The sequence below is a fragment of the Coturnix japonica genome, unplaced genomic scaffold (genome assembly GCF_054131305.1).
Source record: "Coturnix japonica strain WE unplaced genomic scaffold, WE-NBRP24 Scf139, whole genome shotgun sequence".
Taxonomy (NCBI): domain Eukaryota; kingdom Metazoa; phylum Chordata; class Aves; order Galliformes; family Phasianidae; genus Coturnix; species Coturnix japonica.
Genome location: NW_028189042.1, coordinates 19593 through 45147, shown reverse-complemented (window position 1 = coordinate 45147; position 25555 = coordinate 19593). Strand labels below are relative to the sequence as shown.

Below are 25555 nucleotides of genomic sequence, written 5' to 3'. Positions count from 1 at the left end.
CCCATAGATACCATAGACCCCATAGATGGACCCATAGACCCCATAGACCCCATAGACCCCATAGACCCCATAGATGGACCCATAGACCCCATAGACACCATAGACCCCATAGACCCCATAGATAGACCCCATAGACCCCATAGACACCATAGACCCCATAGACTGACCCCATAGACCCCATAGACCCCATAGATTGACCCATAGACCCCATAGACCCCATAGATAGACCCTACGGATCCCATAGACACCATAGATCCCATAGATAGACCCTACGGATCCCATAGATACCATAGACCCCATAGATGGACCCATAGACCCCATAGACCCCATAGACCCCATAGACCCCATAGATGGACCCATAGACCCCATAGACACCATAGACCCCATAGACCCCATAGATAGACCCCATAGACCCCATAGACACCATAGACCCCATAGACTGACCCCATAGACCCCATAGACCCCATAGATTGACCCATAGACCCCATAGACCCCATAGATAGACCCTACGGATCCCATAGACCCATAGATGGACCCATAGACCCCATAGATGGACCCATAGACCCCATAGATGGACCCATAGACACCATAGATTGACCCATAGACCCCATAGACCCCATAGATAGACCCTACGGATCCCATAGACCCATAGATGGACCCATAGACCCCATAGATGGACCCATAGACCCCATAGATGGACCCATAGACACCATAGATTGACCCATAGACCCTTCAGCAAAAGGGAGCAGCCGGGCTGGTGGAAAGGGGAGATCTACGGCAGGGTACGGACCCATAGATTGACCCATAGATTGACCCATAGATTTACACATAGACACCATAGATGGACCCATAGATGGACCCATAGACACCATAGATTGACCCATAGATTGACCCATAGATTGACCCGTAGATTGACCCATAGATTGACCCATAGACACCATAGACCCCATAGAGCCCATAGACCCCATAGATAGACCCTACATATCCCATAGACCCCATTGACCCCATAAATACCCATAGACTCCATAGATTGAGGCCACAGACCCCATAGACCCCATAGACCCCATAGATTGACCCATAGACCCCATAGATTGACCCATAGACACCATAGATGGACCCATAGATGAACCCCATAGATGGACCCATAGATGGACCCCATAGATGGACCCATAGATTGACCCATAGACCCCATAAATACCCATTGACCCCATAGATTGAAGCCATAGACCCCACTGACCCCACAGACCCCATAGTCAGACCCCATAGACCCCACAGACCCCATAGACCCCATAGACCCCATAGACCCCATAGATGGACCCATAGACCCCATAGACACCATAGACCCCATAGACCCCATAGATGGACCCATAGACCCCATAGATAGACCCATAGACCCCATAGATCCCATAGATGGACCCATAGACCCCTCAGCAAAAGGGGGCAGCCGGGGTGGTGGAAAGGGGAGATCTACGGCAGGGTACGGACCCATAGATTGACCCATAGATTGACCCATAGATGGACCCATAGATTGACCCATAGACACCATAGATTGACCCATAGATTGACCCATAGACACCATAGAACCCATAGATGGACCCATAGACCCCATAGATGGACCCATAGACACCATAGACCCCATAGATTGACCCATAGACACCATAGATTGACCCATAGATGGACCCATAGATTGACCCATAGATGGACCCATAGACCCCATAGATAGACCCTACGGATCCCATAGACCCCATAGATGGACCCATAGAGGGGGCAGCCGGGCTGGTGGAAAGGGGAGATCTACGGCAGGGTGCGGACCCATAGACCCCATAGACCCCATAGACCCCATAGATTGACCCCATAGACCCCATAGATCCCATAGATAAACCCTATGGATCCCATAGACCCCATAGATGGACCCATAGACCCCATAGACCCCATAGACCCCATAGATGGACCCATAGACCCCATAGACCCCATAGATCCCATAGATCCCATAGATAGACCCATAGAGGGGGCAGCCGGGGTGGTGGAAAGGGGAGATCTATGGCAGGGTACGGACCCATAGACACCATAGACCACATAGACCCCATAGACCCCATAGATTGACCCATAGACACCATAGACCCCATAGACCCCATGGACCCCATAGAGCCCATAGACCCCATAGATAGACCCTACGTATCCCATAGACCCCATTGACCCCATAAATACCCATAGACCCCATAGACTGAGGCCACAGACCCCATAGACCCCATAGACCCCATAGACCCCATAGATTGACCCATAGACACCATAGATGGACCCATAGACCCCATAGATTGACCCATAGATGGACCCATAGAGGGGGCAGCCGGGCTGGTGGAAAGGGGAGATCTACGGCAGGGTACGGACCCATAGACACCATAGATTGACCCATAGACCACATAGACCCCATAGACCCCATAGACCCCATAAATCCCATAGATAGACCCTACGGATCCCATAGACCCCATAGACCCCATAAATACCCATTGACCCCATAGATTTAGGCCACAGACCACATAGACCCCATAAATACCCATAGAACCCATAGATTGACCCATAGACCCCGTAGATGGACCCATAGACCCCATAAATACCCATAGACCCCATAGATTGACCCATAGACCCCATAGATCCCAGAGACCCCATAGACCCCATAGATAGACCCATAGAGGGGGCAGCCGGGGTGGTGCAAAGGGGAGATCTATGGCAGGGTACGGACCCATAGACCCCATAGATTGACCCATAGACCCCATAAATACCCATTGACCCCATTGATTGAGGCCACAGACCCCATAGACCACATAGACCCCATAGACCCCATAGATTGACCCATAGACACCATAGACCCCATAGATTGTCACCATAGACCCCATAGATGGACCCATAGATGGACCCCATAGATGGACCCATAGATGGACCCATAGACCCCATAAATACCCATTGACCCCATAGATTGAAGCCACAGACCCCATAGACCACATAGACCCCATAGATGGACCCATAAATGGACCCCATAGATAGACCCCATAGACCCCATAGATTGACCCCATAGATGGACCCCACAGATAGACCCCATAGACCCCATAGATTGACCCCATAGACCCCATAGACCCCATAGATTGACCCCATAGACCCCATAGACCCCACAGACCCCATAGATTGACCCCATAGACCCCACAGACCCCACAGACCCCATAGATTGACCCCATAGACCCCATAGACCCCATAGACCCCATAGATAGACCCCATAGACCCCACAGACCCCATAGACAGACCCCATAGACCCCACAGACCCTATAGATAGACCCCATAGACCCCATAGATTGACCCCATAGACCCCATAGATTGACCCCATAGACCCCATAGACCCCACAGACCCCATAGATAGACCCCATAGACCCCACAGACCCCATAGACAGACCCCATAGACCCCACAGACCCCATAGATTGACCCCATAGACCCCACAGACCCCATAGACAGACCCCATAGACCCCATAGACCCCATAGATAGACCCCATAGACCCCACAGACCCTATAGATAGACCCCCACAGACCCCATAGATAGACCCCATAGACCCCACAGACCCCATAGACCCCATAGACCCCACAGACCCCATAGATTGACCCCATAGACCCCACAGACCCCATAGACAGACCCCATAGACCCCACAGACCCCATAGATAGACCCTATAGACCCCATAGACCCCATAGACCCCACAGACCCCACAGACCCCATAGACAGACCCCATAGACCCCACAGACCCCATAGATAGACCCTATAGACCCCATAGACCCCATAGACACCATAGACCCCATAGACCCCATAGATTGACCCCATAGACCCCCACAGACCCCATAGATTGACCCCATAGACCCCATAGACCCCATAGATTGACCCCATAGACCCCATAGACCCCACAGACCCCATAGATTGACCCCATAGACCCCACAGACCCCATAGATTGACCCCATAGACCCCATAGACCCCACAGACCCCATAGATTGACCCCATAGACCCCACAGACCCCATAGTCAGACCCCATAGACCCCACAGACCCCATAGACCCCACAGACCCCATAGACAGACCCCATAGACCCCACAGACCCCATAGATTGACCCCATAGACCCCATAGATTGACCCCATAGACCCCATAGACCCCACAGACCCCATAGATTGACCCCATAGACCCCACAGACCCCATAGTCAGACCCCATAGACCCCACAGACCCCATAGACAGACCCCATAGACCCCACAGACCCCATAGATTGACCCCATAGACCCCACAGACCCCATAGACAGACCCCAAAGACCCCATAGACCCCACAGACCCCATAGTCAGACCCCATAGACCCCATAGACCCCATAGATAGACCCCATAGACCCCACAGACCCCATAGATTGACCCCATAGACCCCACAGACCCCATAGACAGACCCCAAAGACCCCATAGACCCCACAGACCCCATAGTCAGACCCCATAGACCCCATAGACCCCATAGATAGACCCCATAGACCCCACAGACCCCATAGATTGACCCCATAGACCCCATAGACCCCATAGACCCCATAGATTGACCCCATAGACCCCATAGACCCCATAGATTGACCCCATAGACCCCACAGACCCCATAGATTGACCCCATAGACCCCATAGACAGACCCCATAGACCCCACAGACCCCATAGATTGACCCCATAGACAGACCCCATAGACCCCACAGACCCCATAGACAGACCCCATAGACCCCACAGACCCCATAGATTGACCCCATAGACAGACCCCATAGACCCCACAGACCCCATAGACAGACCCCATAGACCCCACAGACCCCATAGATTGACCCCATAAGACCCCTCACCCCATATATTTCCGCCCCATAGGTCGGCTGGTTCCCATCAAACTACGTGGAGGAGGATTACGAGTATTGCTGACCATGGGACCCATAAGTGGCCCCATAGATCCCATAACCCACCCCATAACCACCCTATAACCCAACCCATAACCCCCACCCCATAACCACCCTATAACCCAACCCATAACCCCCACCCCATAACCACCCTATAACCCACCCCATAACCACACTATAACCCACCCCATAACCCCCACCCCATAACCACCCTATAACCCACCCCATAACCCACACCCTATAACCCCATAGAGCCCATAACCCACCCCACAACCCACCCTATAACCCCCACCCCATAACCACGACCCTATAACCCCCACCCCACAACCCACCCTATAACCCACCCTATAACCCCCACCCCATAACATACCCCATAACCTCACCCCATAACCCACCCCATAACCCACCCCATAACCCCCACCCCATAACCCAACCTATAACCCACCCCATAACCCCCACCCCATAACCCACCCCATAACTCACCCCATATCCCACCCCACAACCCACCCCATAACCCCCACCCCATAACCCCCACCCCATAACCCACACCCCATAACCCACACCCTATAACCCCATAGAGCCCATAACCCACCCCACAACCCACCCTATAACCCACCCTATAACCCCCACCCCATAACCCACCCCATAACCCACCCTATAACCTCCACCCCATAGCCCATCCTATAACCCCCACCCTATACCCCATATAACCCCCACCCCATAACCCACCCCATAACGCACCCCATAATCCATAGACCCCATAAACCCCACCCCATAACCCCCACCCCATAACCCCCACCCTATAACCCACCCCATAACCCCCATCCTATAACCCACCCCATAACACACCCCATAACCCCCACCCCATAACCCCCACCCCATAACCCACACCACAACCCACCCCATAACCCACCCCATAACCTCACCCCATAACCCACCCCATAACCCCCACCCCATAACCCAACCTATAACCCACCCCATAACCCCCACCCCATAACCCACCCCATAACTCACCCCATAACCCACCCCATAACCCACCCCACAACCCACCCCATAACCCCCACCCCATAACCCCATCCCATAAACCCACCCCATAACCCCCACCCCATAACCCACCCCATACCCACCCCATAACCCACCCCATAACCCACCCTATAACCCCATAACCCCCACCTTATAACACCCACCCCATAACCCACCCTATAACCCCATAACCCCCACCCTATAACCCACCCCATAACCCCATCCTATAACCCACCCCATAACCCCATAACCCACCCCCATAACCCACCCCATAACCCCCATCCTATAACCCACCCCATTACCCCATAACCCACCCCATAACCCACCCTATAACCCACCCCATAACCCACACCCTATAACCCCATAGATCCCATAACCCACCCCATAACCTACACCCTATAACCCATAGAGCCCATAACCCACCCATAACCTACACCCCATAACCTACACCCCATAACCTACACCCCATAACCCCATAACCCCAATAACCCCATAACCCTATAACCCACCCCATAACCCCATAACCCACCCATAACCCACCCTATAACCCCATAACCCACCCCATAACCCTATAACCCACCCCATAACCCCATAACCCACCCCATAACCCTATAACCCACCCCATAACCCCATAACCCACCCCATAACCCTATAACCCACCCCATAACCCCATAACCCACCCCATAACCCTATAACCCACCCCATAACCCCATAACCCACCCCATAACCCTATAACCCACCCTATAACCCCATAACCCACCCCATAACCCTATAACCCACCCCATAACCCCATAACCCACCCCATAACCCTATAACCCACCCCATAACCCCATAACCCACCCCATAACCCTATAACCCACTCCATAACCCTATAACCCACTCCATAACCCTATAACCCACCCCATAACCCCATAACCCACCCCATAACCCAACCTATAACCCACCCCATAACCCCATAACCCACCCTATAACCCCATAACCCACCCCATAACCCCATAACCCACTCCATAACCCTATAACCCACCCCACAACCCTATAACCCACCCCATAACCCCCATAACCCCATAACCCCATAACCCATGTGGGGGGGGGGGGGGATTAATATAGAGCTTCAATCTTTCTGAATCGTTAAAAAAGTGCATTTATTTGGTTCATTTTGGGCTGAAATGGGGTGAAAATGGCTGGGGGGGGGGGTTATGGTGTTATGGGGTGTTATGGGGTTATAGGATATAGGATATGGGTTATGGGGTTATGGGGTTATGGGGTTATTTGGGGTTATGGGGTTATGGGGTTATGGGGTTATGGGGTTATGGGGTTATGGGGTTATGGGGGTTATGGGGTTATGGGGTTATGGGGTTATGGGGGTTATGGGGTTATGGGGTTATGGGGTTATGGGGTTATAGGGTTATGGTGTTATGGGGTTATGGGGTTATGGGGTTATGGGGTTATAGGGTTATGGGGTTATGGGGTTATGGGGTTATGGGGTTATGGGGTTATGGGGGTTATGGGGTTATGGGGTTTTGGGGTTATGGGGTTATGGGGTTTTGGGGTTATGGGGTCCTTATGGGGTTATGGGGTTATGGGGTTATGGGGGTTATGGGGTTTTGGGGTTATGGGGTTATGGGGTTTTATGGGGTTATGGGGTTATGGGGGTTATGGGGGTTATGGGGTTATGGGGTTATGGGGTTATGGGGTTATAGGGTTATGGGGTTATGGGGTATGGGGTTATGGGGTTATGGGGTTATGGGGTTATGGGGTTATGGGTTATGGGGTTATGGGGTTATGGGGTTATGGGGTTATGGGGTGGATATGGGGTTATGGGGTTATGGGGTTATGGGGATATGGGGTTATGGGGTTATGGGGTTATGGGGTTATGGGGTTGTGGGGTTATGGGGTGGATATGAGGTTATGGGGTGGATATGGGGTTATGGGGTTATATGGGGTTATGGGGTTATGGGGTTATGGGGTTATGGGGTTATGGGGTTATGGGGGTTATGGGGTTATGGGGTTGTTATGGGGTTTTATGGGGTTTTATGGGGTTTTATGGGGTTTTATGGGGGGGGTCAGCAGTCCCAGCTCCTCTCACAGATCCAATGGTGGAGGTGGGAGCAGCGATCGTCCATCCACGTCCCATTGGGAACCATTGAACCACAGTCCTTGGGGTCGGGGTCTGCGTTGTCCTGCCAGGCCAACCAGTAGCTGGGGGGGAAATAGGGGGAAATTGGGGGAAATAGGGCAAAAAGCGGGGGGGATTTGGGGGGGAATAGGGGGGGAAATGGGGCAAAAAGTGGGGGGGATTTGGGGGGGAATAGGGGGGGAAATGGGGCAAAAAGTGGGGGGGATGTGGGGGGGGAAATGGGGAGGGAAATAGGGGAGGAAATGGGGGGAAATGGGGAAATGGGGGGGGGAGGAAATGGGGGGGAAGTGGGGGAAATAGGAGGGAAATAGGGAGGAAATGGGGGGCAATGGGGTAGGAAGTGGGAAGGAAGGGGGAGGAAGGAAGGGGGGAAATGGGGAGGAAGTGGGGTAGGAAAGGGGGAGTAAGTGGGAGGGAAATGGGGAGAGAGGGGGAGGAAATGGGTAGAAAGTGGGAGGGGAAATAGGGGGGAAATGGGGGGGAGTGGGGGGGAAGTGGGGCAGGAAATAAGGGGAAAGTGGGGGAGGAAATGGGGCAGGAAGTGGGGAGGAAATGGGGGAGGAAGTGGGGTGGAAATGGGGGGGAGTGAGGAGGAAATGGGGCAGGAAATGGGGGAGATGCCGGGGGGAGTGGGGAGGAAAAGGGGAGGAAATAGGGGGGAAATGAGACAGGAGTTGGGGGAGGAAATGAGGGAGGAAGTGGGGAGGAAATTGAGGGGAAATAGGAGGAAGTAGGGAGGAAATGGGAGAGGAAGGAAGGGGGGATAGAGGGGATAGAAGGGAAGGAAATGGGGAAGAAGTGGGGGGGAAATGGGGGGTAAATGGGGAGGAAATGGGGCAGGAAATGGGGAGGAAATTGAGGAGGAAGTGGGGGGAAATAGAGGGGAAGCGGGGGAGGAAGTGGGGAGGAAAGAAGGGGGAAATGGGGAGGAAGTGGGGGAGGAAATGTGGGGGGAAATGGGGGAGGAAATGGGACAGGAAGGCGGGGGGGTAGGGGGGAAAGAAGGGAAGGAAATGGGGAGTAAATGGGGGGGGAAATAGGGAGGAAATAGGGGAGGAAGTGGGGGGGGAATAGGGGAGGGAGTGGGGAGGAAATGGGGCAAGAAATGGGGAGGAAGGAAGGAAGGAAGGAAGGAAGGAAGGAAGGAAGGAAGGAAGGAAGGAAGGAAGGAAGGAAGGAAGGAAGGAAGGAAGGAAGGAAGGAAGGAAGGAAGGAAGGAAGGAAGGAAGGAAGGAAGGAAGGAAGGAAGGAAGGAAGGAAGGAAGGAAGGAAGGAAGGAAGGAAGGAAGGAAGGAAGGAAGGAAGGAAGGAAGGAAGGAAGGAAGGAAGGAAGGAAGGAAGGGAGGAAGGGAGGAAAGGGGAGGAAGGAAGGGGGGGGAAGGGGGGCAGGGAGTGAGGGGGAAATGGGAAGTGGGGTAGGAAATGGGGGGAAGTGGGGAGGAAATGGGGGAGGAAATGGGGGAGGAAATGGGGGGGAAATGGGGCAAAAAGAGGGGGGCATGTGGGGGGGAAGTGGGGGAGGAAATTGGGGGGAAATAGGGGGAAGTGGGGGAGGAAATGGGGCAGGAAATGGAGGAGGAAGTGGGGAGGAAATGGGTAGGAAGTGAGGGGGAAATTGGGGGGGAAATGGTGAGGAAAGGGGAGGAAATGAGGGAGGAAATGGGGGGAAAGAAGGGAAGGAAATAAGGGGAAATGGGGGGAAATGGGGAGGAAATGGGGGGGAAAAGGAGGGGATATGGGGAGGATATGGGGCAGGAAGTGGGGAGGAAATAGAGGGGAAATGGGGAGGAAATGGGGAGGAAATGGGGAGGAAATGGGGGGGAAATGGGGAGGAAGTGGGGGAGGAAGGAAGGGGGGTAGGGGGGAAAGAAGGGAAGGAAATAGGGAGGAAATGGGGAGGAAATGGGGAGGAAGTGGGGGGGAAATAGGGAGGAAGGGGGGAGAAATGGGGAGGAAATGGGGGGGGAAATGGGGAGGAAGTGGGGCAGGAAATGGGGAGGAAGTGGGGAGGAAATGGGGGGGAAATGGGGGAGGAAATAGGGGAGGAAATAAGGGGAAATGGGGAGGAAATGGGGGGAAGAAGTGGGGGGGAAGTGAGGAGAGAGGGAGGAGGAAATAGGGGGGAAGTGGGGAGGAAGTGGGGAGAAAATAGGGGAGGAAATTGGGGGGAAATAGGGGAGGAAATGGGGGAGGGAGAAATGGGGGGTAGGGGGGAAAGAAGGGAAGGAAATGGGGAGGAAATGGGGGGGGACATTGGGGGGAAATGGGGAGGAAGGGGGGAGAAATGGAGAGGAAACGGGGGGGGGAATGGGGAGGAAATGGCGAGGAAATGGGGAGGAAGTGGGGGGGGAAATAGGGGGGAAATGGGGGGGAAATAGGGGAGGAAATAAGGGGAAATGGGGGGAAATGGGGAGGAAGTGGGGGAGGAAATGTGGGGGGAAATGGGGGAGGAAATGGGAAAGGAAGGCGGGGGGGTAGGGGGGAAAGAAGGGAAGGAAATGGGGAGTAAATGGGGGGGGAAATGGGGAGGAAATAGGGGAGGAAGTAGGGAGAAAGTGGGGAGGAAATGGGGGGAAAAGGGGGGGAAATGGGGAGGAAATAAGGGAGGAAAGGGGGAGGAAGTGGGGAGGAAGTGGGGGGGAAATGGGGGGGAAATGGGGGGGAAATGGGGGGGAAGTGAGGCAGGAAATGGGGGGAAATGTGTGGGGAAATGGGGGGAAAGGGGGAGGAAGTGGGGGGAAATGGGAGGGGAAATAAGGGGGAAGTGAGGGGGAAATGGGGAGGAAAAGGGGCAGGAAATGGGGAGGAAGTGGGGGAGGAAGGAAGGAGGGGTAGGGGGGAAAAAAGGGAAGGAAATGGGGAGGAAATGGGGAGGATGTGGGGGGGAAATAGGGAGGAAGGGGGGAGAAATGGAGAGGAAATGGGGGGCGAAATGAGGAGGAAGTGGGGCAGGAAATGGGGAGGAAATAGGGAGGAAATAGGGGGGAAGTGGGGCAGGAAGTGGGGGAGGAAGGAAGGGGGGTAGGGGGGAAAAAAGGGAAGAAAATGGGGAGGAAATGGGGGAGGAAATGGGGAGAAAATGGGGGTAGGAAGTGGGGCAGGAAGTGGGGGGGAAATGGGGAGGAAATATGGGGGGAAATGGGGGGGAAATGGGGCAGGAAATGGGGGGAAATGGGGGGAAATGGGGGAGGAAGGAGGGGGGGGAAATGGGGGGAAAGAAGGGAAAGAAATGGGGAGGAAGTGGGGGGGAAGTGAGGAGAAAATGGGGGGGGAAATAGGGAGGAAATGGGGAGGAAATAGAGAGGAAATAGGGAGGAAGTGGGGGGAAATAGGGAGGAAGTGGGGCAGGAAATGGGGAGGAAGTGGGGGGGGAAATAGGGGGAAATGGGGGGGAAATAGGGGAGGAAATAAGGGGAAATGGGGGGAAATGGGGAGGAAATAGGGGGGCAATGGGGCAGGAAGTGGGAAGGAAGGGGGAGGAAGGAAGGGGGGAAATGGGGAGGAAGTGGGGGGAAATAGGGGGGAAATAGGGAGGAAATGGGGGGCAATGGGGTAGGAAGTGGGAAGGAAGGGGGAGGAAGGAAGGGGGGAAATGGGGAGGAAGTGGGGTAGGAAAGGGGGAGTAAGTGGGGGGGAAATGGGGAGAGAGGGGGAGGAAATGGGTAGAAAGTGGGAGGGGAAATAGGGGGGAAATGGGGGGGAGTGGGGGGGAAGTGGGGCAGGAAATAAGGGGGAAGTGGGGGAGGAAATGGGGCAGGAAGTGGGGAGGAAATGGGGGAGGAAGTGGGGTGGAAATGGGGTAGGAAATGGGGGAGATGCTGGGGGGAGTGGGGAGGAAAAGGGGAGGAAATAGGGGGGAAATGAGACAGGAGTTGGGGGAGGAAATGAGGGAGGAAGTGGGGAGGAAATTGAGGGGAAATAGGGAGGAAGTAGGGAGGAAATGGGAGAGGAAGGAAGAGGGGATAGAGGGGATAGAAGGGAAGGAAATGGGGGAGAAAGTGGGGGGGAAATAGGGAGGAAATGGGGAAATGGGGGGGGAATAGGGGAGGAAATGGAGGAGGAAGTGGGGGAAATAGAGGGGAAGCGGGGGAGGAAATGGGGGGAAATTGGGGGGAAATAAGGAGGAGATAGGGGGGGAAATGGGGAGGAAAGGTGGAGGAAGTAGGGCAGGAAATAAGGGGGAAGTGGGGAGGAAATGGGGCAGGAAATGGGGAGGAAGTGGAGCAGGAAGTGGGGAGGAAGTGGGGGGGAATAGGGGGGAAGTGAGAAGGAAATGGGGGGGAAATGGGGAGGAAGTGGGGGGAAAGAAGGGAAGGAAATGGGGAGGAAGTGGGGGGAAATAGGGAGGAAGTGGGGGGGAAATGGGGGGGAAATGGGGAGGAAGTGGGGCAGGAAGTGGGGCAGGAAGTGGGGGGAAATGGGGAGGAAATGGGGAGGAAGTGGGGAGGAAATGGGGGGGGAAATGGGGGGGAAATGGGGAGGAAATGGGGGAGGAAATAAGGGGAAATGGGGGGGAATGGGGAGGAAGTGGGGGGGAAATGGGGGGGAAATAGGGGAGGAAATAAGGGGAAATGGGGGGAAATGGGGAGGAAATGGGGCAGGAAGTGGGGGAGGAAATGGGGGGGAAATAGGGGGGAAATGGGGGGGAAGTGGGGGGGAAGTGGGGGGAAGTGGGGCAGGAAATGGGGGAGGAAGGAGGGGGAGGAAATGGGGGGGAAATGGGGAGGAAATGGGGAGGAAATAGGGGGAGTGGGGGGGAAGTGGGGCAAAAAGTGGGGGGGATTTGGGGGGGAAGTGGGGGGGGAAATAGGGGAGGAAGTGGGGGGGGGAAGTGTGGTGGAAGTGGGGGAGGAAATTGGGGGGAAATAGGGGGGAAGTGGGGGAGGAAATAGGGCAGGAAATGGAGGAGGAAGTGGGGGGAAGTGGGGAGGAAATGGGGGGCAATGTGGAGGAAGTGGGGAGGAAGGAAGGGGGGTAGAGGGGAAAGAAGGGAAGGAAATGGGGGGGGAAATGGGGAGGAAATAGGGCAGGAAATGGGGGGAAATGGGGGAGGAAATGGGGGGAAATGGGGAGGAAGTGGGGCCAGGAAATGGGGAGAGAGGGGGAGGAAGTGGGGCAGAAAGTGGGGCAGGAAATGGGGAGGAAGTGGGGGGGAAATAGGGGGGAAATGGGGAGGAAATAGGGGAGGAAATAAGGGGAAATGGGGGGAAATGGGGAGGAAATAAGGGAGGAAAGGGGGAGGAAGTGGGGAGGAAGTGGGGGGGAAATAGGGGGGAAATGGGGGGGGAGTGGGGGGAAAGAAGGGAAGGAAATGGGGGGAAATGGGGAGGAAATGGGGCAGGAAATGGGCAGGATATGGGGAGGAAGTGGGGGAGAAATAGGGGGGAAATGGGGAGGAAATAGGGAAGAAATGGGGAGGAAGTGGGGCAGGAAGTGGGGGAGGAAATGGAGAGGAAATGGGGGGGAAAGGGGGAGGAAATGGGGAGGAAGTGGGGAGGAAATGGGGCAGAAAGTGGGGGAGGAAGGGGGGAAATGGGGAGGAAATAGGGGGGAAGTGGGGCAGGAAGTGGGGGAGGAAGGAAGGGGGGTAGGGGGGAAAGAAGGAAACGAAATAGGGAGGAAATGGGGAGGAAACAGGGGAGAAATGGGGGAGGAAAGGGGGAGGAAATGGGGGGAAGAAGTGGGGGGGAAGTGAGGAGAGAGGGAGGAGGAAATAGGGGGGAAGTGGGGAGGAAGTGGGGAGAAAATAGGGGAGGAAATGGGGTGAAATAGGAGAGGAAGTGGGGGAGGAAGAAAGGGGGGGTAGGGGGTAAAGAAGGGAAGGAAATGGGGAGGAAATGGCGAGGAAATGGGGAGGAAGTGGGGGGGAAGTGGGGGAGGAAATACGGGGGAAGTGAGGGGGAAATTGGGGGGGAAATTGGGGGGGAAATGGGGCAGGAAATGGGCAGGATATGGGGAGGAAATGGGGAGGAAGTGGGGGAGGAAGTGAGGAGGAAAGGAGGAGGAAATGGGGGGGAAAGGGGGAGGAAATAGGGTGAGAGGGGGAGGAAATGGGGCAGGAAATGGGGCAGGAAATGGGGAGGAAGTGGGGGGGAAAATAGGGGGGAAATGGGGGGGAAATAGGGAAGGAAATAAGGGGAAATGGGGGGAAATGGGGAGGAAGTGGGGGGGAAATGTGTGGGGAAATGGGGGGGAAATAGGGGAGGAAATAAGGGGAAATGGGGAGGAAATGGGGCAGGAAATGGGCAGGATATGGGGAGGAAATGGGGAGGAAGTGGGGGAGAAATAGGGGGGAAATGGGGCAGGAAGGAGGGGGAGGAAATGGGGGTAAATGGGGAGGAAAGAAGGGAAGGAAATGGGGAGGAAATGGGGGGGAAATGGGGAGGAAATAGGGGAGGAAGTGGGGAGGAAATGGGGAGGAAATTGGGGGGAAATAGGGAGGAAATAGGGAGGAAGTGGGGGAAGGAAGGAAAGGAAAGAAGTAAATTGCACTGAGCCCCATTTTAGCAGCTCAAAACGACCCTTTTCACCCTCTTTTCCCCCCATTTTCCCCCCCCAATGACCCTTTTATCCCCCCCACCCCATATTTATGGGGTGACTTTATGGGATCCCGAACCTGACGCTGACTGTGTCCCCATTGATCCACATCCACGATCCCTCCGTCTCCTCGTCTGTCAGCCCCAACCAATACGTGTTGCTGCCGTTGATGTTGTTCTTCAGAAAGCCCTAAAAATGATTAAAATTCATTAAAACACCCCAAAAAAACCCACTTGTTGTCGAAAAAGGGCCCAAAAATGCCCTAAAAAATGAGGATTTCGGGGGTTTGGGGACGTTTTTCGAGGCCCGAGTGTCAAAATTGCCCTAAAAAATGAGGATTTGGGGTTTTTTGGGGGGTTTTGGGGGGGCCTATTGTCAAAAAAGAGTCCAAAATTGCCCTAAAAAATGAGGATTTTGGAGTTTTTTGGGGGGTTTTTGGAGGCCCAAGTGTCAAAATTGCCCTAAAAATTGAGGATTTGGGGTTTTTTGGAGGTTTTTGGAGGCCCAAGTGTCAAAATTGCCCTAAAAAATGAGGATTTGGGGGTTTTTGGGTGTTTTTTCGAGGCCTTTTGTCAAAAAAAGAGACAAAAATTGCCCTAAAAGAGTCAAAATTGCCCTAAAAAAATGAGGATTTCTGGATTTTGGGGGGGTTTTGGAGGCCCAAGTGTCAAAATTGCCCTTAAAAATGAGGATTTCGGGTTTTTGGGGGGTTTTTGGGGGGCCTATTGTCAAAAAAGAGTCCAAAATTGCCCTAAAAAATGAGGATTTCGGGTTTTTTTGGGGGGGGTTTCGGGGACTTTTTGTCAAAAAAAGAGTCAAAAATTGCCCTAAAAGAGTCAAAATTGCCCTAAAAAATGAGGATTTTGGGGGTTTTGGGGGTTTTTGGAGCCCCAAGTGTCAAAATTGCCCTAAAAAATGAGGATTTGGGGTTTTTTGGGTGGTTTTTCGAGGCCTTTTGTCAAGAAAAAAAGACAAAAATTGCCCTAAAAGAGTCAAAATTGCCCTAAAAAATGAGGATTTCGGGGGTTTTTGGGTGGTTTTTCGAGGCCTTTTGTCAAGAAAAGAGAGAAAAATTGCCCTAAAATAGTCAAAATTGCCCTAAAAAATGAAGGATTTCGGGGTTTTTTGGGTGGTTTTTCGAGGCCTTTTGTCAAAAAAGAGTCCAAAATTGCCCTAAAAGAGTCAAAATTGCCCTAAAAAATGAGGATTCATGGGGTTTTGGGGGGTTTTTTGGAGGTCCAAGTGTCAAAATTGCCCTAAAAAATGAGGATTTCAGGTTTTTGGGTGGTTTTTTGGGGGGCCTATTGTCAAAAAGAGTCCAAAATTGCCCTAAAAAATGAGGATTTCTGTTTTTTTGGGGGTTTTTGGAGGCCCAAGTGTCAAAATTGCCCTAAAAATGAGGATATGGGGGGGTTTTGGGGGGGTTTGGGAGGCCTATTTTCAAAAGAGTCCAAAATTGCCCTAAAAAATGAGGATTTTGGAGTTTTTTGGGGGGTTTTTGGAGACCCAAGTGTCAAAATTGCCCTAAAAATGAGGATTTCGGGTTTTTGGGGGGACCTGTTGTCGAAAAAGAGTCCAAAAATGCCCTAAAAAATGAGGATTTCGGGGGTTTGGGGACATTTTTCGAGGTTCGAGTGTCAAAATTGCCCTTAAAAATGAGGATTTCGGGTTTTTTGGGGGTTTTTTGGAGGCCCAAGTGTCAAAATTGCCCTAAAAAATGAAGATCTGGCAGGTTTCTGGGGGGTTTTTTGGGGTCCAAGTGTCAAAATTGCCCTAAAAAAATGAAGATTTTGGGGTTTTTTGGGGGTTTTGGGTGACCAACCTGTTCCTGATCCGAGTTGACGATGACCAAATGAGCCCCTTGATCCTCGCAAACCTCCTTCGCATCCTCCCAGTTCATCTTCTCAACGGAGAAGGAATAACAGCTCCCTTCAAAGACCTTCCAACCCGCCAAGCATTTCTTATCGGGTAGAACTCTACAGATCCGGGCTGAAAAGAGCAGAAAATCACCCCAAAAATCACCCCAAAAATCAGTATTTTCTCAGTCTTTTGGGGTCTTTTATGTACTAAGACCATCCCAATGTGGTTCTACCTGCCATATCTTGAAGCTCTCTGTAATATCCTCGCATCCCAACCTTCAACTTGGTCTGATCGCGATGTGAATCCGACAGCTCCTGGAGCACTGGGGGGGTAGAAAAGGGTCAATTTTCCTTCCTGATATGCCATAATTGGGGTTAATTGGATCTCAGGGCCATTAATGGATGGAGAATGAAGGGTTGGCCAACTACACGTTGGGTTCTATGGGTCTTCAGCTCCTTATCAAGGCCATCAATGGGGTAAGGGTTGGGGTTAGGGTCAAAGAGTGAAGGGTTGGGTCAGATTTCCTTCTTTCCATCCCATAATTGAAGTTAATTGGATCTCAGGGCCATTAATGGACAGAGAACGAAGGGTTGGCCAACTACATGTTGGGTTCTATGGATCTTCAGCTCCTTATCAAGGCCATCAATGGGGTTAGGGTTAGGGTTAGGGTCAAAGAGTGAAGGGTTGGGTCAGATTTCCTTCTTTCCATCCCATAATTGAGGTTAATTGGATCTCAGGGCCATTAATGGACGGAGAACGAAGGGTTGGCCAACTACACGTTGGGTTCTATGGGTCTTCAGCTCCTTATCAAGGCCATCAATGGGGTTAGGGTTAGGGTTAGGGTCAAAGAGTGAAGGGTTGGGTCAGATTTCCTTCTTTCCATCCCATAATTGGGGTTAATTGGATCTCAGGGCCATTAATGGATGGAGAACGAAGGGTTGGCCAACTACACGTTGGGTTCGATGGATCTTTAGCTCTTTATTGGGTCAGATTTCCTTCTTTCCATCCCATAATTGGGGTTAATTGGATCTCAGGGCTATTAATGGATGGAGAATGAAGGGTTGGCCAACTACACGTTGGGTTCTATGGGTCTTCAGCTCCTTATCAAGGCCATCAATGGGGTTAGGGTTAGGGTTAGGGTTGCGGTTAGGGTCAAAGAGTGAAGGGTTGGGTCAGATTTCCTTCTTTCCATCCCATAATTGGGGTTAATTGGATCTCAGGGCCATTAATGGACAGAGAATGAAGGGTTGGCCAACTACACGTTGGGTCGGATTTCCTTCTTTCCATCCCATAATTGGGGTTAATTGGATCTCAGGGCCATTAATGGACGGAGAACGAAGGGTTGGCCAACTACACGTTGGGTTCTATGGATCTTTAGCTCTTTATTGGGTCAGATTTCCTTCTTTCCATCCCATAATTGGGGTTAATTGGATCTCAGGGCCATTAATGGATGGAGAACGAAGGGTTGGCCAACTACACATTGGGTTCTATGGATCTTCAGCTCCTTATCAAGGCCATCAATGGGGTTAGGATTAGGGTTAGGGTCAAAGAGAGAAGGGTTGGCCAACTACACATTGGGTTCTATGGATCTTCAGCTCCTTATCAAGGCCATCAATGGGGTTAGGGTTAGGGTTAGGGTCAAAGAGAGAAGGGTTGGCCAACTACACGTTGGGTCAGATTTCCTTCTTTCCATTCCATAATTGGGGTTATTTGGATCTCAGGGCCATTAATGGACAGAGAATGAAGGGTTGGCCAACTACACGTTGGGTTCTATGGGTCTTCAGCTCCTTATCAAGGCCATCAATGGGGTTAGGGTTGGGGTTAGGGTCAAAGAGTGAAGGGTTGGCCAACTACACGTTGGGTCAGATTTCCTTCTTTCCATCCCATAATTGGGGTTAATTGGATCTCAGGGCCATTAATGGACGGAGAACGAAGGGTTGGCCAACTACACGTTGGGTTACCCCAATATTCAGCCCCTTATCAAGGCCATCAATGGACAAAGACTGAAGGGTTGGCAAAGACTGAAGGGTTGGCCAACTACACGTTGGGTTCTATGGGTCTTCAGCTCCTTATCAAGGCCATCAATGGGGTTAGGGTTAGGGTTAGGGTTAGGGTCGAAGAGTGAAGGGTTGGCCAACTACACGTTGGGTCAGATCTCATTCCTTCCATCCCATAATTGGGGTTAATTGGATCTCAGGTCCATTAATGGATGGAGAATGAAGGGTTGGCCAACTATACGTTGGGTTCTATGGATCTTTAGCTCTTTATTGGGTCAGATTTCCTTCTTTCCATCCCATAATTGGGGTTATTTGGATCTCAGGGCCATTAATGGACAGAGAACGAAGGGTTGGCCAACTACACATTGGGTTCTATGGATCTTTAGCTCTTTATTGGGTCAGATTTCCTTCTTTCCATCCCATAATTGGGGTTAATTGGATCTCAGGGCCATTAAGGGATGGAGAACAAAGGGTTGGCCAACAACACGTTGGGTTGCCCCAATATTCAGCCCCTTATCAAGGCCATAAATGGACAAAGACTAAAGGGTTGGTAAAGAATGAAGGGTTGGCCAACTACACGTTGGGTTCTATGGGTCTTCAGCTCCTTATCAAGGCCATCAATGGGGTTAGGGTTAGGGTTAGGGTTAGGGTCAAAGAGTGAAGGGTTGGGTCAGATTTCCTTCTTTCCATCCCATAATTGGGGTTAATTGGATCTCAGGGCTATTAATGGACGGAGAACAAAGGGTTGGCCAACTACACGTTGGGTTACCCCAATATTCAGCCCCTTATCAAGGCCATCAATGGACAAAGACTGAAGGGTTGGCAAAGACTGAAGGGTTGGCCAACTACACGTTGGGTTCTATGGATCTTCAGCTCCTTATCAAGGCCATCAATGGGGTTAGGGTTAGGGTTGGGGACAAAGAGTGAAGGGTTGGGTCAGATTTCCTTCTTTCCATCCCATAATTGAGGTTAATTGGATCTCAGGGCCATTAATGGACGGAGAACGAAGGGTTGGCCAACTACACGTTGGGTTCTATGGATCTTCAGCTCCTTATCAAGGCCATCAATGGGGTTAGGGTTAGGATTAGGGTCGAAGAGTGAAGGGTTGGCCAACTACACGTTGGGTCAGATCTCGTTCCTTCCATCCCATAATTGGGGTTAATTGGATCTCAGGGCCATTAATGGACGGAGAACGAAGGGTTGGCCAACTACACGTTGGGTTCCATGGATCTTCAGCTCCTTATCAAGGCCATCAATGGGGTTAGGGTTAGGGTTAGGGTCAAAGAGTGAAGGGTTGGGTCAGATTTCCTTCTTTCCATCCCATAATTGGGGTTAATTGGATCTCAGGGCCATTAATGGATGGAGAATGAAGGGTTGGCCAACTACACGTTGGGTTCTATGGATCTTTAGATCCTTATCAGACCAATCAATGGGGTTAGGGTTAGGGTTAGGGCTAGGGTTAGGGTCAAAGAGTGAAGGGTTGGGTCAGATTTCCTTCTTTCCATCCCATAATTGGGGTTAATTGGATCTCAGGGACATTAATGGATGGAGAACGAAGGGTTGGCCAACTACATGTTGGGTTACCCCAATATTCAGCCCCTTATCAAGGCCATAAATGGGGTTAGGGTTAGGGTTAGGGTTAGGGTTAGGGTCAAAGAGTGAAGGGTTGGCCAACTACTCTTTGGGTTCTGTGGATCTTTAGATCCTTATTAAGCCCATCAATGGATAAAACTAAAGGGTTGGCAAAGACCAAAGGGTTGGCCAACTACACGTTGGGTTCTATGGATCTTCAGCTCCTTATCAAGGCCATCAATGGGGTTAGGATTAGGGTTAGGGTCAAAGAGTGAAGGGTTGGCCAACTACACATTGGGTTCTATGGATCTTTATCTCCTTATCAGGCCCATCAATGGACAAAGGACCCAAACATGAACATCAAGGCAATAAAACCCCAATGGACCTACTTTGAACCTGGCTCTGGGAGTAGTTCGACCTCAAGAGCTCCAGCTCCGCCATGATTTCCATCTCTGGAAGAGAAAAGATGGAAGAAACGAGGTGACGTCTATGAGCGAGGCCCATAAGTGACTGATTTAATGACTTGTGGGGCAGAGGGAATGGGGTTTATATGGGGGAATGGGAGATATGGGGCAGCATAGGAACCATTGGGGAACCCTAAAACCATCATGGTGAGGTTGGGAGCTTTAAAACTCAATGGGAAGCAATGGAAGAAACGAGGTGATGTCTATGAGCGAGGCCTATAAGTGATTGATTTAATGACTTGTGGGGCAGAGGGAATGGGGTTTGATATTGGGGGAGGGATATGGGGCAGCATAGGAACCATTGGGGAACCCTAAAACCATCATGGTGAGGTTGGGAGCATTAAAACTCAATGGGAAGCAATGGAAGAAACGAGGTGATGTCTATGAGCGAGGCCTATAAGTGACTGATTTAATGACTTGTGGGGCAGAGGGAATGGGGTTTATATGGGGGAAGGGATATGGGGCAGCATAGGAACCATTGGGGAACCCTAAATCCATCGTGGTGAGTTTGGGAGCATTAAAACTCAATGGGAAGCAATGGAAGAAACGAGGTGATGTCTATGAGCGAGGCCTATAAGTGACTGATTTAATGACTTGTGGGGCAGAGGGAATGGGGTTTATATGGGGGAAGGGATATGGGGCAGCATAGGAACCATTGGGGTACCCATAAAACAATCATGGTGAGGTTGGGAGCATTAAAACTCAATGGGAAGCAATGGAAGTAAGTGATGTCTATGAGCGGGGCCTATAAGTGATTGATTTAATGACTTGTGGGGCAGAGGGAATGGGGTTTATATGGGGGGAGGGATATGGGGCAGCATAGGAACCATTGGGGAACCCTAAAACCATCACAGTGAGGTTGGGAGCATTAAAACTCAATGGGAGGCAATGGAAGTAAGTGATGTCTATGAGCGAGGCCTATAAGTGACTGATTTAATGACTTGTGGGGCAGAGGGAATGGGGTTTATATGGGGGGGGGATATGGGGCAGCATAGGAGCCATTGGGGAACCCTAAAACCATCGTGGTGAGGTTGGGAGCATTAAAACTCAATGGGAAGCAATGGAAGTAAGTGATGTCTATGAGCGAGGCCTATAAGTGACTGATTTAATGACTTGTGGGGCAGAGGAAATGGGGTTTATATGGGGGGGGGGGGATATGGGGCAGCATAGGAACCATTGGGGAACCCTAAAGCCATCACAGTGAGGTTGGGAGCATTAAAACTCAATGGGAAGCAATGGAAGTAAATGAGGTTGTGAGCTACGGCCTCAAGTCATTCCAGCCAACAAATGTCTTATTTTAGCCCTAAAAATGCCCTTTTTTTTCACTATATTTCCCCAATTCTGGTGTTTCGCCACCAAATGGGGCCACTCACGTTTCATCACGGCCAACACCAAAAGCAAAAGCCAAAGCAAGAAGCTCAGGGTCACCAGAACGTAAAGGATGGTTGACGATGGGCAACGACGTCCAGGGCTGGGCATGGGGTCACCTGCAGGGGGATCGAGATCTGGATCCATTGGATCCCATTGGGATCCCCCATAGATCCTGTTCCATTGGATCCCATTGGGATCCCAAACTCCATGGTCCTATTCCATTGGATCCCATTGGGATCCCAAAATCCATGGTCCCGTTCCATTTGATCCCATTGGGATCCCCCATAGATCCCGTCCCATCTGATCCCTTTGGGATCCCCCATTAATCCCTATGGGATCCCCCATTGGTCCTATTCCATTGGATCCCATTGGGATCCCCCATTAATCCCTTTGGGATCCCTCATTAAGACCAATGGGATGCCCCATTAATCCCTATGGGATCCCCCATGGTCCCATTCCATTCGATCCCATTGGGATCCCCCATTAATCCCTATGGGATCCTTCATTAAGACCTATGGGATCCCCCATTAATCCCTATGGGATCCACCCTTGGTCCCATTCCATAGGATCCCATTGGGATCCCCAGATCCATGGTCCTATTCCATTGGATCCCATTGGGACCCCAAACTCCATGGTCCTATTCCATTGGATCCCATTGGGATCCCAAACTCCATGGTCCTATTCCATTGGAACCCATTGGGATCCCCCATTAATCCCATTGGGATCCCCCATTAATCCCTTTGGGATCCCTCATTAAGACCAATGGGATGCCCCATTAATCCCTGTGGGATCCCCCATGGTCCCATTCCATTTGATCCCATTGGGATCCCAAAATCCATGGTCCTATTCCATTGGATCCCATTGGGATCCCAAAATCCATGGTCCTATTCCATTGGATCCCATTGGGATCCCCCGTATATCCCATTACATTTGATCCCTATGGGATCCCCCATTAATCCTGTCCCATCTGATCCCTTTGGGATCCCCCATTAATCCCTATGGGATCCCTCATTAATCCCTATGGGATCCCCCATTAATCCCTATGGGATCCCCTGTGGTCCCATTCCATTCGATCCCTTTGGGATCCCCCATTAATCCCATTGGGGTCCCCCATAGATCCCGTTCCATTTGATCCCATTGGGATCCCCCATATATCCTGTTACATTTGATCCCTATGGGATCCCCCAATAATCCTGTCCCATCTGATCCCTTTGAGATCCCCCATTATTCCCTATGGGATCCCCCATTGTTCCCCTCCCATCTGATCCCTTTGGGATTCCCCATTGATCCCTATGGGATCCCCCATTAATCCCTTTGGGATCCCCTATTAATCCCTTTGGGATCCCCTATTAATCCCATTCCATTTGATCCCATTGGGATCCCCCATTAATCCCTTTGGGATCCCCCATGGTCCTGCTCCATTTGATCCCATTGGGATCCCCTATGATCCCGTTCCATGCAATCCCATTGGGATCCCCCATTAATCCCTATGGGATCCCCCATGATCCCGTTCCATTTGATCCCTTTGGGATTCCCCATTAATCCCTATGGGATCCACCCTTGGTCCCATTCCATAGGATCCCATTGGGATCCCAAAATCCATGGTCCTATTCCATTGGATCCCATTGGGATCCCAAACTCCACGGTCCTATTCCATTGGATCCCATTGGGATCCCAAACTCCATGGTCCCATTCCATTGGATCCCATTGGGATCCCAAAATCCATGGTCCTATTCCATTGGATCCCATTGGGATCCCAAAATCCATGGTCCTATTCCATTGGATCCCATTGGGATCCCCCATTAATCCCTTTGGGATCCCCCATTAATCCCTATGGGATCCCTCATTAATCCCTATGGGATCCCTCATTAAGACCTTTGGGATCCCCCATTAATCCCTGTGGGATCCCCCGTGGTCCCATTCCATAGGATCCCATTGGGATCCCAAACTCCATGGTCCTATTCCATTGGAACCCATTGGGATCCCCCCATTAATCCCGTTCCATTGGATCCCATTGGGATCCCAAACTCCATGGTCCTATTCCATTGGATCCCATTGGGATCCCAAACTCCATGGTCCCGTTCCATTTGATCCCATTGGGATCCCCCATTAATCCCGTTCCATTTGATCCCATTGGGATCCCAAACTCCATGGTCCTATTCCATTGGATCCCATTGGGATCCCAAAATCCATGGTCCTATTCCATTGGATCCCATTGGGATCCCCCAAAGATCCTGTTCCATTGGATCCCATTGGGATCCCCCAAAGATCCTGTTCCATTGGATCCCATTGGGATCCCAAAATTCATGGTCCTATTCCATTGGATCCCATTGGGATCCCCCATTAATCCCTTTGGGATCCCCCATTAATCCCTATGGGATCCTTCATTAAGACCTATGGGATCCCCCATTAATCCCTATGGGATCCCCCGTGGTCCCGTTCCATTTGATCCCTTTGGGATCCCCCATTAATCCCTATGGGATCCCCCATTGGTCCTATTCCATCTGATCCCTTTGGGATCCCCCATAGATCCCATTCCATTTGATCCCATTGGGATCCACCATTGATCTCATTCCATATAACCCCTATGGGATCCCCCACTGATCCCTATGGGATCCCCCATTATTCCCTATGGGATCCCCCATTGATCCCTATGGGATCCCCCATTGATCCCATTCCATTCGATCCCTTTGGGATCCCCCATTGATCCCTATGGGATCCCCCATTATTCCCTATGGGATCCCCCATTAATCCCTATGGGATCCCCCATTATTCCCTATAGGATCCCCCACTGATCCCTATTGGATCCCCCATTGATCCCATTCCATTCGATCCCATTGGGATCCCCCATTGATCTCATTCCATATAACCCCTATGGGATCCCCCATTAATCCCTATGGGATCCCCCATTATTCCCTATGGGATTCCCCATTAATCCCTATGGGATCCCCAATTATTCCCTATGGGATCCCCCATTAATCCCTATGGGATCCCCCATTAATCCCTATGGGATCCCCAATTATTCCCTATGGGATCCCCCATTATTCCCTATGGGATCCCCCATTAATCCCTATGGGATCCCCAATTATTCCCTATGGGATCCCCCACTGATCCCTATGGGATCCCCCATTGATCCCTATGGGATCCCCCATTAATCCCTATGGGATCCCCAATTATTCCCTATGGGATCCCCCACTGATCCCATTCCATTCGATCCCATTGGGATCCCCCATTAATCCCTATGGGATCCCCCATTAATCCCTGTTGGATCCCCCATTATTCCCTATGGGATCCCCCATTATTCCCTATGGGATCCCCCATTGATCCCATTCCATTTGATCCCATTGGGATCCCCCATTAATCCCTATGGGATCCCCCATTGATCCCTATGGGATCCCCCATTAATCCCTATTGGATCCCCCATTATTCCCTATGGGATCCCCTAGTATTCCCTATGGGATCCCCCATTGATCCCATTCCACTCGATCCCATTGGGATCCCCCATTAATCCCTATGGGACCCTCATGGCCCCATTCCATTCGAACCCTTTGGGATCCCCCATTAATCCCTATGGGATCCCTCATTGTTCCCTATGGGATCCCCCATTAATCCCTATGGGATCCCCCATTGATCCAATTCCATTCGATCCCATTGGGATCCCC

At 51.7% G+C, this 25555-nt stretch overlaps 2 protein-coding genes across 11 annotated transcripts in view; one reads left to right on the top strand and one right to left on the bottom strand.

Moving 5' to 3' along the window:
• The window catches only part of LOC146751099 (proto-oncogene vav-like), a 79572-nt gene extending 73211 nt beyond the window's left edge, over nucleotides 1-6361 (top strand). For 9 of the 10 annotated variants that reach the window (XM_085535605.1, XM_085535604.1, XM_085535607.1 and 6 more), the window contains 2 exons: nucleotides 4907-4968; nucleotides 6318-6361. In XM_085535605.1, the coding sequence (XP_085391731.1) occupies nucleotides 4907-4957 (51 nt within the window). In that variant the 3' untranslated portion in view covers nucleotides 4958-4968; nucleotides 6318-6361. Of the gene's footprint in view, nucleotides 1-4906; nucleotides 5209-6317 lie in introns of those variants that run through there. The other variant, XM_085535603.1, reaches the window with a different exon arrangement.
• Nucleotides 6362-7554: 1193 nt separating this feature from the next.
• The window catches only part of LOC107307528 (C-type lectin domain family 17, member A-like), a 30138-nt gene continuing 12137 nt past the window's right edge, over nucleotides 7555-25555 (bottom strand). Inside the window, exons 5-10 of the mRNA XM_085535601.1 lie at nucleotides 21896-22009; nucleotides 20448-20510; nucleotides 16722-16811; nucleotides 16452-16618; nucleotides 14709-14818; nucleotides 7555-8154 (exon numbers count right to left, since the gene is read on the bottom strand). Of these exons, the coding sequence (XP_085391727.1) occupies nucleotides 8019-8154; nucleotides 14709-14818; nucleotides 16452-16618; nucleotides 16722-16811; nucleotides 20448-20510; nucleotides 21896-22009 (680 nt within the window). The 3' untranslated portion in view covers nucleotides 7555-8018. The remainder of the gene's footprint in view (nucleotides 8155-14708; nucleotides 14819-16451; nucleotides 16619-16721; nucleotides 16812-20447; nucleotides 20511-21895; nucleotides 22010-25555) is intronic.